Source organism: Meriones unguiculatus, chromosome 12, assembly GCF_030254825.1.
Source record: "Meriones unguiculatus strain TT.TT164.6M chromosome 12, Bangor_MerUng_6.1, whole genome shotgun sequence".
Lineage (NCBI taxonomy): Eukaryota > Metazoa > Chordata > Mammalia > Rodentia > Muridae > Meriones > Meriones unguiculatus.
The window spans coordinates 39,141,154-39,155,981 of NC_083360.1; the positions used below are offsets into that span (position 1 = coordinate 39,141,154).

The window sequence follows — 14,828 nt, forward strand, 5'->3', positions numbered from 1 at the left end:
AATCTGAAGACAGCTGAAAGCAGTGTGTATCACACGTGCAGTTAGTACAGGAAGCAGAACAGCAGGGCAGGAGCAGGCATAATGCCTGACAGTCTTTGAACCAGAAAAAAAGTACGTTGAAAATTCTAAAAATTTCCAGAAGAAACAGGTTTATAAAAGTTAAATAATACCAGCAGCTTATATCAAAAGAAACCATGGAATTCTTTTTTAAATTTATTTATTCTTTTATAAATTATTCATTTTGTATCCCTGCTATAGCCCCCTCCCTCAGGCCCTCCCAATCTCACCTTCCATCCCTCATCTCCTCCCATGCCTCTCCCCAAGTCCACTGATAGGGGAGGTCCTCCTCCCCTTCCCTCCTCTCCTAGCTTATCAGGTCTTATCAGGAGTGGATGCATGGTCTTCCTCTGTGGCCTGGTAAGGCTGCTCCCCCATCAGGAGCAGGTGATCAAAGAGAAACCATGGAATTCTAAAGGCAGCTAAGTATCTTCAGTGCATGAAAGGAAAAGAAGACTGATGCAAAATTACACACCCAGACAGGGCTGCTGACAGCTAAGAGTGTCTTAAAATTAATATTTATTGGTAAGAAAGTCATAGTAGTCATCTCTATTTACCTCCTCCATACGTCTAGTCTTTTTGTCTATTTTGAGGATTTTTTAAAACTTATTTTTATTTTTTATTTTTCTTTATATATGTGTGTGTGTTACATGCATATCTGCCTATATACTATGTGTATGACTAGCACTCTCAAATGTGGAAGGGAGCATCAGATGCTCAGGTACTGTAGTTACAGGCGGTTGTGAGCTACCAGGTGGGTGCTGGAAATTGAACCCGGGTCCTATAAGAACAGTAAGTGCTAAGTAATAACCACTGAGAAATCTTTCCAGCCCCAACTATTTTTCATTTTGTTTTGTTTTCTATTTATTTTTTATGGTGCAATATACATGTGTGGAGGAGGGAGGAGAGCTTGTAGAAATCAGAAATTATTACTACCATGTGGGTTTCCCTTGACTGAACTCAGGTCTTAGACTTGGCAATAGGCACCTTTAGCCCCTAAGCCATCTTGCCAGACCTACTATGTTTGTTTGTTTTTTTTTTAAATAGGAGCACATTTGTCATTTTGATAAAATTTATTCCTTCTACTTACAAGGCAAATGCTTTCTTCTTCTGAAAGAATAATCTTGGTATTGCTTTTAATGAATTTCTACTGGTGTAAAAGTCTTTTGGTTTTCATTTGATTGAAGCATCTTTATCTCAATTACTTCTTTAAAAAAAATAAGGATATCAACAAGGCATAAATCACCATTGGATGTTTATAGGACAACTATTGCCATACAGGATAGTTTCATATACAGATAACCATAATATATAAAGGATCGAGATATGGGAATCTGACTTAATACACATGCAACTCTTCATGAAAAAATCACAGTATGCTCATACTTCATTAGCACATGTGGAAAATTTACAAGTGCTGAATATACACTGAGTCACAAATAAAGGTTCATTTTAAAGAACTGACAGCACACAGATAATAAACCTTTTGACGGTTTGACTAAACTCCAACTCTACAAGAAGAATGAAAAAAAAAACCTCATTATATGTTGAAAATTAAGACACAATTCCAAATATCTGAGGAATAGAGAGGAGGCTGGCATTAGAGTCCACAGACAGAAAGAACATGGGAGCACTTCCTAATGGAAAATATATAACACTTCCTGAATAGAGTGTGACTTTCTTCCCACACTTTCCTTGACTATTAATTTTTCTCAACTTGGCACAACAAAGAAAGGTGGAGATATGGTACCTGTGTTAAGACTTGAGACCTGAAGGACACTATCAAAGTTTTGTCTTTCACTTGTACCTCTCAGATGACTAATCAGCCATCAGGCTTAGGGATTAAAAAGATGAATCAAAGGACAGGAAGAGGACGACCTAATAGCAAGGGAAGGCAAGCATCTTTGTGAATGTACTGATGATCCTAAATATGCAGAAACATTACACAAGCCATGGATAGTCCAGCACTGCAAGAAGCAGCATTGTTTTCATAACATCAGGGATAGAGGTGAAGCTGCCCCTGCCAATACTGACGCTCTCAGAGCTTCTAAGGAATAGCTAGAGGGTAACTGTTGATGAGAATGATCTGACAGAATATTTGATGCTGATGAAGTCAACACCCAAACAGTTTATTTTGGAAGCAAATACTAAGCATATCAGGAGTCTACCAAGACAGTATCTAGGTTATTCAGACATGTTTAGCACTGTTTTCCTTAAAACTTTGTGCTTTATACAGGATTCGAGTTCAGTCTGCTTCCAATATGCTAAAGAATCCTAGAATACCCAAGAATCTGAGTGGGCATTTATTCTCCAATTATTAATGATACAAAAAAGGAAGCCTGGATAACAATATTATCTGAAGACCGTGTTTTTACTTTTTAAGACAAATGATTCACACTGTAGCCCAGGCTAGCCTAGAATTACTTAATCTAGGCTAGTCTCAAACTCATTATCCTTCTGCCTTGCCTCCCAAATACAGTGTCAGGTAAAACACCATTGCTGGGTGAAGAATGTTTTGTAAATTGCTTTATTTCAGAGGTGAGAACTGTTAAACAGTTTTGTCAAGCTGACAGATTTCAATTTAACCATGAAGACACTTCTCTGTGTATGTCTATGAGGATGTTTCTGTGAGAGTGTTTCCTGGGCTTAAGATCCACTCTGAATGTAAATGGTGCTATCTCATGGGCTGGGGTCTCTGACTGAATGAAGAGAAGAAACTGAACAAAACACCAGCTTTCACCCCACTCTTCCTGACAACAGATGCAATATGACCAGCCAACTTACATTCTTGTCATCATGACTTCCTTGTTATGATGGTTTCTAGGCTCTAATTGTGACCCCAAATAAACCCTCTCATCTTAAGTTGCTTAGTTAGCTACTGCGTCAGAGCAATGAAGGTAACTAATACAGGATACTGATACCAAGAAATGAGGCTGTTGTGATACAACTGACCATTTTTAGTTCTGGTTTGTGAGACTGAATGTGGAATAATTTGAAGCTACATGCAGAAATGCCCTCAAATGCTGGGCACAGTGGGTCATTTTGGTGAGTGGACTGTTGAAGCTTCTCTAGAGATCCAGGAGCAAGGAGGCCCTTCAAGTGGTGGAAGTCAGGGTACACCATCTAAGAGAGACTCAAAGGCTATGGGAAATGTGCATGAGTGCTAAGTCAGAGCTGATTTAGTCTTCAGTGCTCACCTGCTGTGTCAAATTCTAGGCATGTTAATTTGGCTTCCTCAGATCCTATGAAATCAGATTGGTGAAAAGAAACTAAATAAGCACTTGTTAACCAATACAATCAGCCGTGGCAACAACATTTTTATATGAGGAGACCTCAACCTCACTAGTACTCAGAAAGCAAAGTCTGGGGAATTGTTTTCATCTATCAAATTAAATAATCTTAAAAATTCAAAGAGAATACAGTGAAAGAATTACTCTTTTTTGGGGTATCACTATAATTTGGGGATTCGTCCACGAGATCAGATATCTAAGCCTACCAGTTCTGAGTATTTGATACAAACTAGATTAAAAAATCCTAGAGAAGGCTCAGAAAGAAGGTAAATATAGTAATACATTCAATTGAAAATTTAGAAGCAAGAGAAATATCCCACAACTAGAATACTTAGCTGTTACATCATATATTTACCAGAGTAAGTGAAATACTACAGTCATTAAACCTACATGAATGCAGTAAATCAAATAGCTTGGGAAAGCATGTAATATTAAGAGAAGGGTTTCATGATGGTAAATATGGAAATTTACCAAAAAGCTAACATGGTTGTCAGCAGAGTTCAAAAACCCTTTGATAACTTCCTCTCCTCATGTTCTTTTTACAAGCCAGTATACTTAGTGCTTTATCAACTGGGATTGTTTTTGCTTTTAAATTATTTATTCTTCTGTTCTTTCTCCCAGTTGCACACCACCCCAACCCTGCTCTCCCCACACTTGATCCCCACCCGAGTTAGCTTCCTCACTTCCTTTCGCACCCAGTGTCCTCTCTCCATCCACTTCATATGTCTATTCTATTTCCTATTCTGAGGGAGATTCAAAATTGTCCCGTGGGCCCCCCTTGGCTTCTTTGGGTCTGTAGACTGTAGCATGGTTATCCTGTATTTTATGGCTAATAGTCAATTGTAAGTGAGTACATACCATGCATGTCTTTTTGGGTCTGGATTACCTCACTCAGGATACTCTTTTCTAGTTCCATCTACTTGCCTGCAAATTGCATGATGATCTTTGTTTTTAATAGTTGAGTGGTACTTCATTGTATAAATGTACTGCATTTTCTTATATCTCCCTCAAGACCAACCTATACCATTCCTGGGCATATACCCAAAGATACTCTATCATATTACAAGGAAACTTGCCAAACTATGTTCATAACAGCTTTATTCACAATAGCCAGAAACTGGAAACAGCATAGATGTCCTTTAACCAAAGAATTAGGTTTTATCTGTAACAGAAAATCTATCTTGCTTATACACAATTACTTTTTTATGTCATAGACACAGAGAGTGCAGAGGAGTCTGGGGTTCACAATTACTAAGGGCAATGATTTTTTGTCATCTTCGGAGCCCCAGTTCTTCTGACATCTCTACTCTGTCCTCAACATAAGGCTCCTCCAGCTCCTATGGCTGGTTCACCTCATGGAACCCAGGACAGTCTTCCTCTAGCTTCTAGAAAGATCATGCTCTGTGTAGGTAAACCTGATATTCTGCTGAGAAGAGGGAAGAATGAAACCAGTGCTGGAAAGATTAATAACAACATCTTATCTCATGGCTACTCCTGCAGTTTTTCAAATTAAGTTTATTGCTTCCAAAAATTTGAAAGTAATTAAAATCATTGATTAAATTTTGGTAAACATAAGGCATCAAAAACTCACGCAGGATACTATTACATGAGACAATCATGAGACAAACATTTTAGTGCATTTGTTTTAAAACTAAAACCACAAATAATAATAATGCAAACAAATACAGTTAAGAATATAGTTAATTTGAATTAATTCATTCAATTTGAAAATGTGACAGTCAATTTATTAGCTTGGTGTCAGTTGTCATGTAGAAGTAGAACAGTTTATTCACCCTCTCTTATAGGGCACTTGTGATTTTACTACTAAATCTGCTGTGGCACTTAGCGCAGTTTCTCCTATCTCTGATTTACTTATTAGAATCTTCAGGAAATGAGATTACTGATTCAAATTTAAGGATCTGTAGTTCCATACTGCCAAATGAACATATATTACATATTTAATGTAAATACAGTGAATAAAAAAATGGAATGATTCTTTTCCCCTTAAATGATGGTAAAAATATCTTTAGGTGTTGTTAAAAATATAAGATCACATAATTGGAAAGATATTGTACAGGAAGAAATTACTTTGATGTAAGCAGAACTCCCTGATACTTGCTTCATGACAATATCCTTTAGAGATAGCTCACAGCTTTTGGCACATGCTGCTATCACTTTAAACAACAGTCAACTGCACATCTTATCTGGCATTATAACAGAATATCAGTAATTCTTGTTTTAGTTACTGACATTTTCACTCATAGGCCTTTAATTTGTATAAAAACCTAACTACATCCTATGAAGGTTACAATGACTAGGAATATACCAGTATAACTGAATGCTGAACACAAACACAATTGGCTAAAACAACTATGATGTTATAGAATCAAAAAAATGGATCATTTTACTTTATGAAACAGGAAAAGTAATCCATTAATGTCTCTGTTTCTCTCTCCTTTTTGGTGGTATAGCTTTTTTAAATTTATTTTTTAATTTATTGCAGTTTATTCACTTTATATCCCAGCTATAGCCCCCTTCCTAGGCCCCACCCAATCCTGCCTGTCCCCCCCTCTTCTCCTCCATGTCCCTCCCCCAGTCCACTGATAAGGGAAGTCCTCCTTCTCTTTCTTAAAGATTGCTCTCTTGGCCTAACCGATTAATTTTACCTTGTTCTGACCTCTAACATTTGTTAGGTTTTGTTGGAAAGTCTACCTGTATAAACTAGGAACTTAACTCTGAACTGTATCTCTAAAGACACACTTTACTCTTACCCCAGACCATCTGTGCACCAAGGAAGACACTGCTCTCCAGACTTACCACCACAGTTACAGCTCTACCCCTGATAACCTAGGCTGACAACTGAAAAAAACATCGAATCAACCCCAATATCTACTTAAGACACTGGGGTGACTTCAGGAAGTGTTAGAGAAGACGACTTAGGTCTTAGAAGATCCAGAATGTATATGTTAGTTACTTAGAGAAAAACACTATTTCACCAAACAGTGTAATGCTCTGTATGTTACCTGCCAGAGAAAAGAAGACATCTGAAAAACCTCTACAAGCTTATAAAGAAGCAATCTCTTGATGATGATGAAAGCCCAGACAAAGAAGATAACTACCACCAGGGCTAAACAAGAACAAGCACAGGCTATATGTCTTCTGGCATTTGTGTGAGGACTCTGAGGCTGTGCCTGTCCACAGGAGAATAAAATAGGACATTTTCTAGCTAGCCTAGTCTGTACAAGCAATAAGCATAGCTCCTTGTTAGCCAAGCTTCTGCTCCAAGATGTTGGCATCCAGCTGTTTACGTTTTTCATCCTTGACTCTGTTGTTTTGAGGCAGGAAATGTCAAAAGGAATTTAGGCAATTGTCTCAAAGAGAAGATAAAGCAAATATGAACCAGGTGATCACCAGAGACTTCAGAAAATGACTCCAAGTTACTTGTGAATTTTCCTCTATTTAAATCTTTACATTTATGAAACTCTTCATATTCAAATGTGGCATCCCAATGTAAAAGAAGACAAGTCTTAGTGGTAGCAGCAGGGCCTTCTGCAACAGAATTCATCTACTGGTGCAGCAATTTTCAATTTTCATTTGAAAATTGTGGTAAACATTAATTCTTTGTCCTGAAACTACTATCAGGAAAACAAACTGCTTCAGTCTGCTGAGAAAATTCAATGGTCGCTCCATTCTCCAATGTAAAGGAGGTAATGTAAGAGACTTGGAGACAGGATCGCATGTACTCCAGGCTGTCCTTAGACTTTGAATTCCTGATCTTACTGCCTTAATGCTAAAGCATTAAGATTACAGGCCTATGCTACCATGTCTGGCTTAAGAGTCTGTAAACTGGTCATTTAAGACAAACACACTTACTATATTAAAAACCCACAGTTTTTTTTTTTTTTCTAGGACTAGGTATTATATGAACAAGTGCAATAAAGAGACTCAGGACATATTTTTGAAACTGGCTTTGAGCTGTAAAAGGCCAAGCTCAAATAGCTAAAATTCTATAAGTTTAAAATAAAGCTATTATAAAAGAATATAATGGCCTGAATCTAGGTGATATGTAGTAAAGATAAAATAGGTATATTTTAAATCCCTAAAAAAAAATCTTTTACCATCACACAATACACAACATTTGAAACAATTTTAAAATTCAGTGATACAGGAGTCATCTGGTATCAAATGCAGCTCTAGCATTAACCAAGAAAGATGATACATATAGAACTGGATTGAATGAGGACACCATATCTTTGTAAATTCTGATTATTTAATTTTGGCATAATAGTGAGTTATTATACTTTAGCACTTCAAAAAATATACTTTTCTGTTTAATAAACCACTGGGCCACACAAGGCACTGTCTATGAGCATGCCTTCGCTCCATACACCAGGCTGCTGTTGCACTGCTGGCAATGAATTCCATCTCGGGGATTGTAGGATCCAGGGCTGCAGATCACTGTGAACAAAACATAAATTAATGAATAACACTCCCCATAGTGTCACGTAAGTTAACTTAATGCTATGATAAGTTGTCACACATAATCTTAATTTTGTTGTTGTTTTAAGAGAGTTATACAGTCAAGGTTGGCCTTAAACTCCTGATCTTCTCCAAGTATTGGAATTATAAGCATCATGTCTGACTAATGATCTTTATTTTTAATTTAAGTAAAATATACATGATATAATTTGCTACTTTATCCATTTTAAGTGTTCCCTTTGGTGGTGTTAAGTGTACTCACATTTTCATTTTGTATAACTGCATGACTATTCCAGGTGAGCATTTTTCTCAGCTGCTAGCAACCATCATGGTTCCTGTTTATCTAAATATGACTACTCAACATTCCCCATACATATAAAATGTTTATTATTATGAATGTGGCTTAGATCAATACCACCTAACATAAATTTAGTGAACATAATACAGCAGTGATACAAAGTTAATAAACTGTAACTAATATTAAAAAATAAAAGAAAAAAGAATTAACAGGTGAGAGGAAATAAAAGAAATAGATGTTACAAGACAAAAAAAAATGGTGATCATATACTGTTGAGTTTAAAGGCTGATTGAATGATCATTTAAGTTACAGAAGAAGCCATAAGAAGTCAGTACCATGGTCAAAAGTAACTTTGTTTATAGATAGTCCATCACAACTGTGGTTTAGGTAAATAAAGGGCCAAGAGCTGCAAGAGGACTGTAACTTATTTCAAATCTTTTCATTTCAAGTTCTGTCTGTATCACCTAATAAATGTGTGATTTGGGAGGAATCCTTAGCTCAGTTTGATCCTTCCTAATTTGTAGACAAAGTCACTACAAGTAGTCTTACAGATGTCACTGCACAGCAGAAGACTTTAAACTTGTAGAAAGAAACAACTCAAATGCCATTGATAAAACAACCAAGTCTCTAGGCTCCTCTTTTCTTGTTAGCAAAAGAGCAGTAACAGACAACTTTACCATCTTAACATGAAAATGAAAGCCAGAAGTCTACCATGAAAAAAAGCAGGGACTCAACAAGTGCTAATCCAAGGACAAATGCTAGACTCTGGGCAGCTGCCTGTGCTGACCTTATCCATCTCAAGTTGGCACAAGCAAGTCAGATGATCCACCAAAACTGCTAATTCGGCTAAGGTCTCTGATTAACTAGTTTTTACTTTTCCTGTTGTAAGCATTGGTGAATGATAGTAGATGATGTTACCATAGGCCATTTAACTTTTCAGTACTCTTTCAGATTGACTACTTAAATCTGCCACATACTATACAATTTTATTTTGTGTCATTTATGTTTGAGATGTATTTTCCAAAATATAAGAAATATTTTAACTGCTTATTTGTAAAAAGCATTTTCCATACTATACTCTAGAGTTCTTCCAGTTACACTAGATAATTTATTGGTGAAAGGACGTTTCCGATGTGGAAAATATTGGTTATACAAAGTTACATTTTTATTTTACTTATTTATTTAAACACTTAAAGTACATATTAACCTTCCAATGATGAAATACAATGTTGTATCAAAAGCACCCTTTCTCTCAAATTAGGTATTAATATTTCTTAAAGAACAAATATGTTTATGTTGAACACATACAGAAACTTCTTAAATTACTATGAAAGCAGAAAAGAAATCTACACACAGTGTTTGCAACATATTTCATACTGATTGTTATAAACAGAACTGAGAGTGGCATAAAAACGTGGTATCAAGGTAAAACTGATGGCCTTCTGATGAGTTTAGAATTCAAATTAGATCCAAAAATGCACAATAGCACAGATTCCTTGTCTATAGATTCCTGGTCTATAGCACTCTTTCTAGTACAGTACACACAAAAGCATTGTGCTCTGTTAAGTGGAGTTAAGACATTTTTGAAATTTAATCTAAATCTAAAGGACAATATTAGCCAACTACACTTATCAAGTTAGGTCAGAAGGAAGCAATTGGTGACTAAGCAGTACTGACATTAAAAAGAAATTTAGAAAATAAACTCTCATGAAGTTTGACCAGGAGATGTCTTAAATGGTTGAATAAAATTAACAAAATAAAAATTATCTGATGTTTATACACTAAAACTAAGAACTTAATAAAAATCCATAAAAGCATTAGTCAAAGAACAAATATAGGCAGCTATTTCAGATATACTGATTAGAATATATAAAAATTATGACTTGATAGAAAAGTATAGAAAAGTTAAAAATTGGTATATTATATAAATATTATACAAATGATCAGTTGTTAGCATATGAGTTGTAGCAATGAAAAGTCCTTACCCACATCAGCAATCTAGGCAATGTAGACAACTAACAGAATGTATGAAACTGAGAGAAAAGTCATCAAGGGGCTATTAGAAAGCTTTGAGCCTTCATCCCTTTTTGGAGATTAAAAAGCTGGCAACTGGCCAAGATAACACAGCAATGGTTTTTGAAATTGAACAATTTACAAAAAAAAAAATTTCAAATTAACACAAAATATAGGAAATTTTATCTTCAAAATGGTGAGGAGTTTTATGTCAGTTTTAGTTACTCTTGTCCCACTCCACTCCAACACAACTCTGAGATCATTGCACACATCCCAAGGACATAACCTCCTCAGTGTTTTTCCACTGAGCAGCACTACAACCCTAACCTCAGTGCTGTTTCCAATTGTACTCTATGGCAGCACAGCTCTGACCTCCTGCTATGGATTATTTCTGAAGACCACAAACACAAGAAATCATTGAGGGATGCAAGAGAAATACCTAAGAACAAATACAGAACAACAAATGGTTAACCCTTAGAAAAGTTAGACATTTAAAAGCACCCTAGACTATACAGACAGAAGTAGAGGAAGAAAGTACATGACAGGACCAAACACAAAAAAGATGATGAACATTAGTAACATTAAAGGAAAAGTGAGTTAAAACTATGTGAGATATCACTCTCCAACCATTAGGATAAGCAAAAATTAGAACCAGAACACAAGGGTTTTTGAATGTGGTAGAAACTGTGTCTACAAGAGGGGATATTAAAGTTGTGAAAAAACATGGTATGAAGGTTCCTTTAAAAAATACCAGCAGCTGGCTCTTTGAGCCCCCCTCCCCCCAGAGAGGGGAACATCCTTGCCAAGCCACAGAGGAGGACAATGCAGCCATTCCTGATGAAACCAGAGAAGCTAGGGTCAGATGGAAGGGGAGGGGGACCTCCCCTATCAGTGGACTTAGAGAGGGACATGGGAGGAGAAGAGGGAAGAAGGGTGGAATTGGGAGGGAATGAGGGAGGGAGCTACAGCTGGGACACAAAATAAATAAACTATAATTCATATAAAATTTTAACTAAAAAATAGCATTGAGAAAAGCAACATAATGGAGGAAGCAGAGGCGGGGGGAAAGGCCTAGGGTGCCTGTGTTAGTCATAGTCAGTTCTTAGTCCAATTTCCTCTTTCATTCAGTGCTCTGGGGACTCTAGTTTATGCATGTCCCACATTCAAGGTGGGACATTCTGCCTTAGTTCCCTTCTGTAAATGCACAAAGACACAGACTTGCAGTATGATTACACCCCTTAAATGTAATCCCTGTCAAAATTAAAATGACTATTATCTTCAGAAATAGAAAAATAACCTCTAAAATTAATTTATTTATCTCAAGGAAAACCAAAGAGTCAAAACACCTTAGAAGTAAAAAATAAAGTTTTAAGTCTGAAACTTCAAAGTTTTTAAACATAAAAGCAAAGTTACAATACTAGGTAATGTGGTCAGCCATACAGACAGACATATCATACCTACAGAACAGACTAGAGACACCAATAATAAATTATTTAATTCAATCAAATTATTTTCTTTAAGAAATTCAATGAAGAAATGATAATTTATTTCAACAAATAGTGTTACAAAATTGCAAAAGTTAGGATTCATGCACAACTAAATAAACTTGGACTATTATCTGACTTTATATATAAAATGAATTTAAAATAGTTCAAAGGCGTAAACTACAAACCAAATTTAAAAATCAGGGACATTCCAGATAAATACCACTTACCAAAGTAAATTAAAATCAGGTAAATTATTCAAATAGTTCTACAACACCCAATGAAGTAGCAGTCATTAAAAATCTCCCAACCAAAAAATGCCTTGGGCCAGATGGTTTTAACACAGAATTTTACCAGACTATCAAAAGATTTAAAGAAATAGAGGAAAACACAATCAAACAGGTGAAGGTCATTAATCTCAACATCAATGGACTCAACTTTCCAATAAAAAGACACAGACTAACAAAAGGAATGTGTAAACAGAACCTATCATTCTGCTACATTCAAGAAACACACCTCACCCACAAAGATGGACATTATCTGAGAGTAAAGGGCTGGAAAAAGGTTTTCCAAGCAAACAGACCAAAGAATCAAGCTTGAGTACCATTCAAATATTTAATAAAATACTTTCAACCAAAACTAATCAAAAGAGATAAGGAAGCACACTTCATACTCAGCAAAGGACAATACCATCAAGATGACATCTTTTTTGGAAATTTTATTTTATTTTTTATTTATTACAATTTATTCACTTTGTATCTCAGCTGTAGCCCCCTTCCTCCTCCCAATCCTGCCCTCCCTCCTTTTTTGCCTCCCATATCCCTCCCCTAATCCACTGATAAGGGAGGTTTTCCTCCCCTTCCATCTGATTCTAGCCTATCAAGTCTCATCAGGACTGGCTGCATTGTCTTCCTCTGTGGCCTGGTAAGACACCCTCAGAAGGAGGAGACCAAAGAGCCAACCACTGAGTTCATGTCAGAAATAGCCCCTGTTCCCCTTAATGGGAAACCCACTTGGAGACTGAGCTGTTATGGGCTACATCTGTGCAAGGGTTCTAGGTTATCTCCATGAATGGTCCTTGGTTGGAGTATCAGTCTTAATTTGGAACATCTATGGCACAACCATATAGTAGGTCACGAAGCTAGCCTCAACAGATACAAGAGATTGAAATAATATCTTGTATTCTACGAGACCACCATGGACTAAAGCTGGACCACAACAAGAGAAATTAAAAAAGCCTATACACACATGGAAACTGAACAACTCTCTACTGAAGGACAACTGGACAAGGGAAGAAATAAAGGAAGAAATTAAAGACTTCCTAAAATTCAATAAAAATGAAGGCACAACACATCCAAATTTATGGGACACAAAGCAGAGATAAGAGGAAAGTTCACAGCACTAACTGCCTTCACAAAGAAATTAGAGACATCTCATACAAACAAATTAATGGCACACCTGAAAGCTCTAGAAAAAAAGAGAAGGAGACACACCCAAGATGAGGAGACTGCTGGAAGTAATCAAACTCAGGGATGAAATACATGAATTAGAAACAAGGAGAAAAATTCAAGGAATCAACCAAACCAAAAACTGGTTCTTTGAGAAAATCAACAAGAAAGACAAACCCCTAGCCAAACTAACTAAAAGACAGAGAGACACTATCCAAATTATCAAAATCAGAAAAAAAGGGGGAATATAACAATAGACACAGAGGAAATCCAAGGAATTACTATGTCTTACTTCAAAAGTCAATATGACACAAAATTTGAAAATCTGAATGCAATGGACAATTTTCTAGACAGATTCCACTTACCAAAGTTGAATCAAGATCATGTTAAAAAAATGAAATAGTAGTAGATTCCCTAAGAAAATAGAAGCAGTCATCAAAAGTCTCCCAACCAAAAAGCCCAGAGCCAGTTGATTTCAATAGAGTTTTACCTTCAAAGAAGACATAAGGCCAATACTCTTTAAACTATTCCACAAAATTTAAACAGAAGGAAAATTACTAATCTCATTCTATGAGGTCATAGTCACCTTGATACCTAAATCACACAAAGACCCAACAAAGAAAGAGAAATTCAGAACCATTTCCCTTATGAACATTGATGCAAAAATACTCACCAACCAAAACCAAGAACACATCAAAAATATCATTCACCATTACCAAGTAAACTTCATCCCATGTATATAGGGGTGGTTCAATATACAGAAATCTATCAATGTAATATAAACAAACTGAAAGAAATGAACCACATGATCATCTCCTTAGATGCCAAAAAAGCATTTGACAAACTCCAATACCATTCATGTTTAAAGTCTTGCATACTTAAATATAATAAAGGCAATTTACAGCAAGCCTACAGCCAACATCAAACTAAATAAAATAAAATAAATCCACTGAAATTAGGGACAAGACAAGGCTGCACACTCTATCTCTTCAGTATAGTACTTAAAGTCTTAACTAGATCAGTAAGACAACTAAAGGAAATCAAGGGAATAGAAATTGGAAAGGAAGAAGTCAAAGTATTACTATTCACAGATGATATGATAGTATACATAAATAAAAATTTCTACCAGGGAATTCCTACAACTGATAAATACTTCCAGCAAGGTAGCTGAACAAAAAAATTTATGAAAAGAAAAATTTAGTAACCCTCTTGTATGAAAAGGACAAACAGGCTGAGAAAGAAATTAGGGAAACAATATCCTACACAATAGCCACAAAAACAAAAAACAAACTAACAACAACAAAAAACCCATAAAGTATCTTGGTGTAACTCCTAGCAAGTGAAAGACTTGTCCAGAAAACAAACAAACAAAACACAAAACTTCAAGGCTCTGAAAAGAGAAACTGAAGAAGATATCAGAAGATGGAAAGATCTCCCATGTCTATGGATCAGTCTAGTAAAACTGGCCATTTTACCACAAGCAATTTATAGATTCAATGCAATCCCCATTAAATATGAACATAATTCTTTACAGACCTTGAAAGAATAATTTACAACTTCATGTGGAAAGACAGAAAACCAAGAGTAGCTAAAAACAATCCTGTACAACAAAAGATTTTCTGGAGGTATTTTTCATCTTTGACTTTAAACTGTACTATAGAGTAACAGTAATAAAAACAGCATGGTACTGGCATAGAAACAGACTGGTGGATCAATGGAATCAAACTGAAGATTACAAATAAACCCACATACCTTATTT

General features: G+C 35.9%; 1 protein-coding gene across 1 annotated transcript in view; it reads right to left on the reverse strand.

The window, feature by feature from the left end:
* Nucleotides 1-4,848: 4,848 nt before the first annotated feature.
* Nucleotides 4,849-14,828, reverse strand: part of Zpbp (zona pellucida binding protein) — a 180,770-nt gene continuing 170,790 nt past the window's right edge. Inside the window, exon 8 of the mRNA XM_060365665.1 lies at nt 4,849-7,805. Within this exon, the coding sequence (XP_060221648.1) occupies nt 7,711-7,805 (95 nt within the window). The 3' untranslated portion in view covers nt 4,849-7,710. The remainder of the gene's footprint in view (nt 7,806-14,828) is intronic.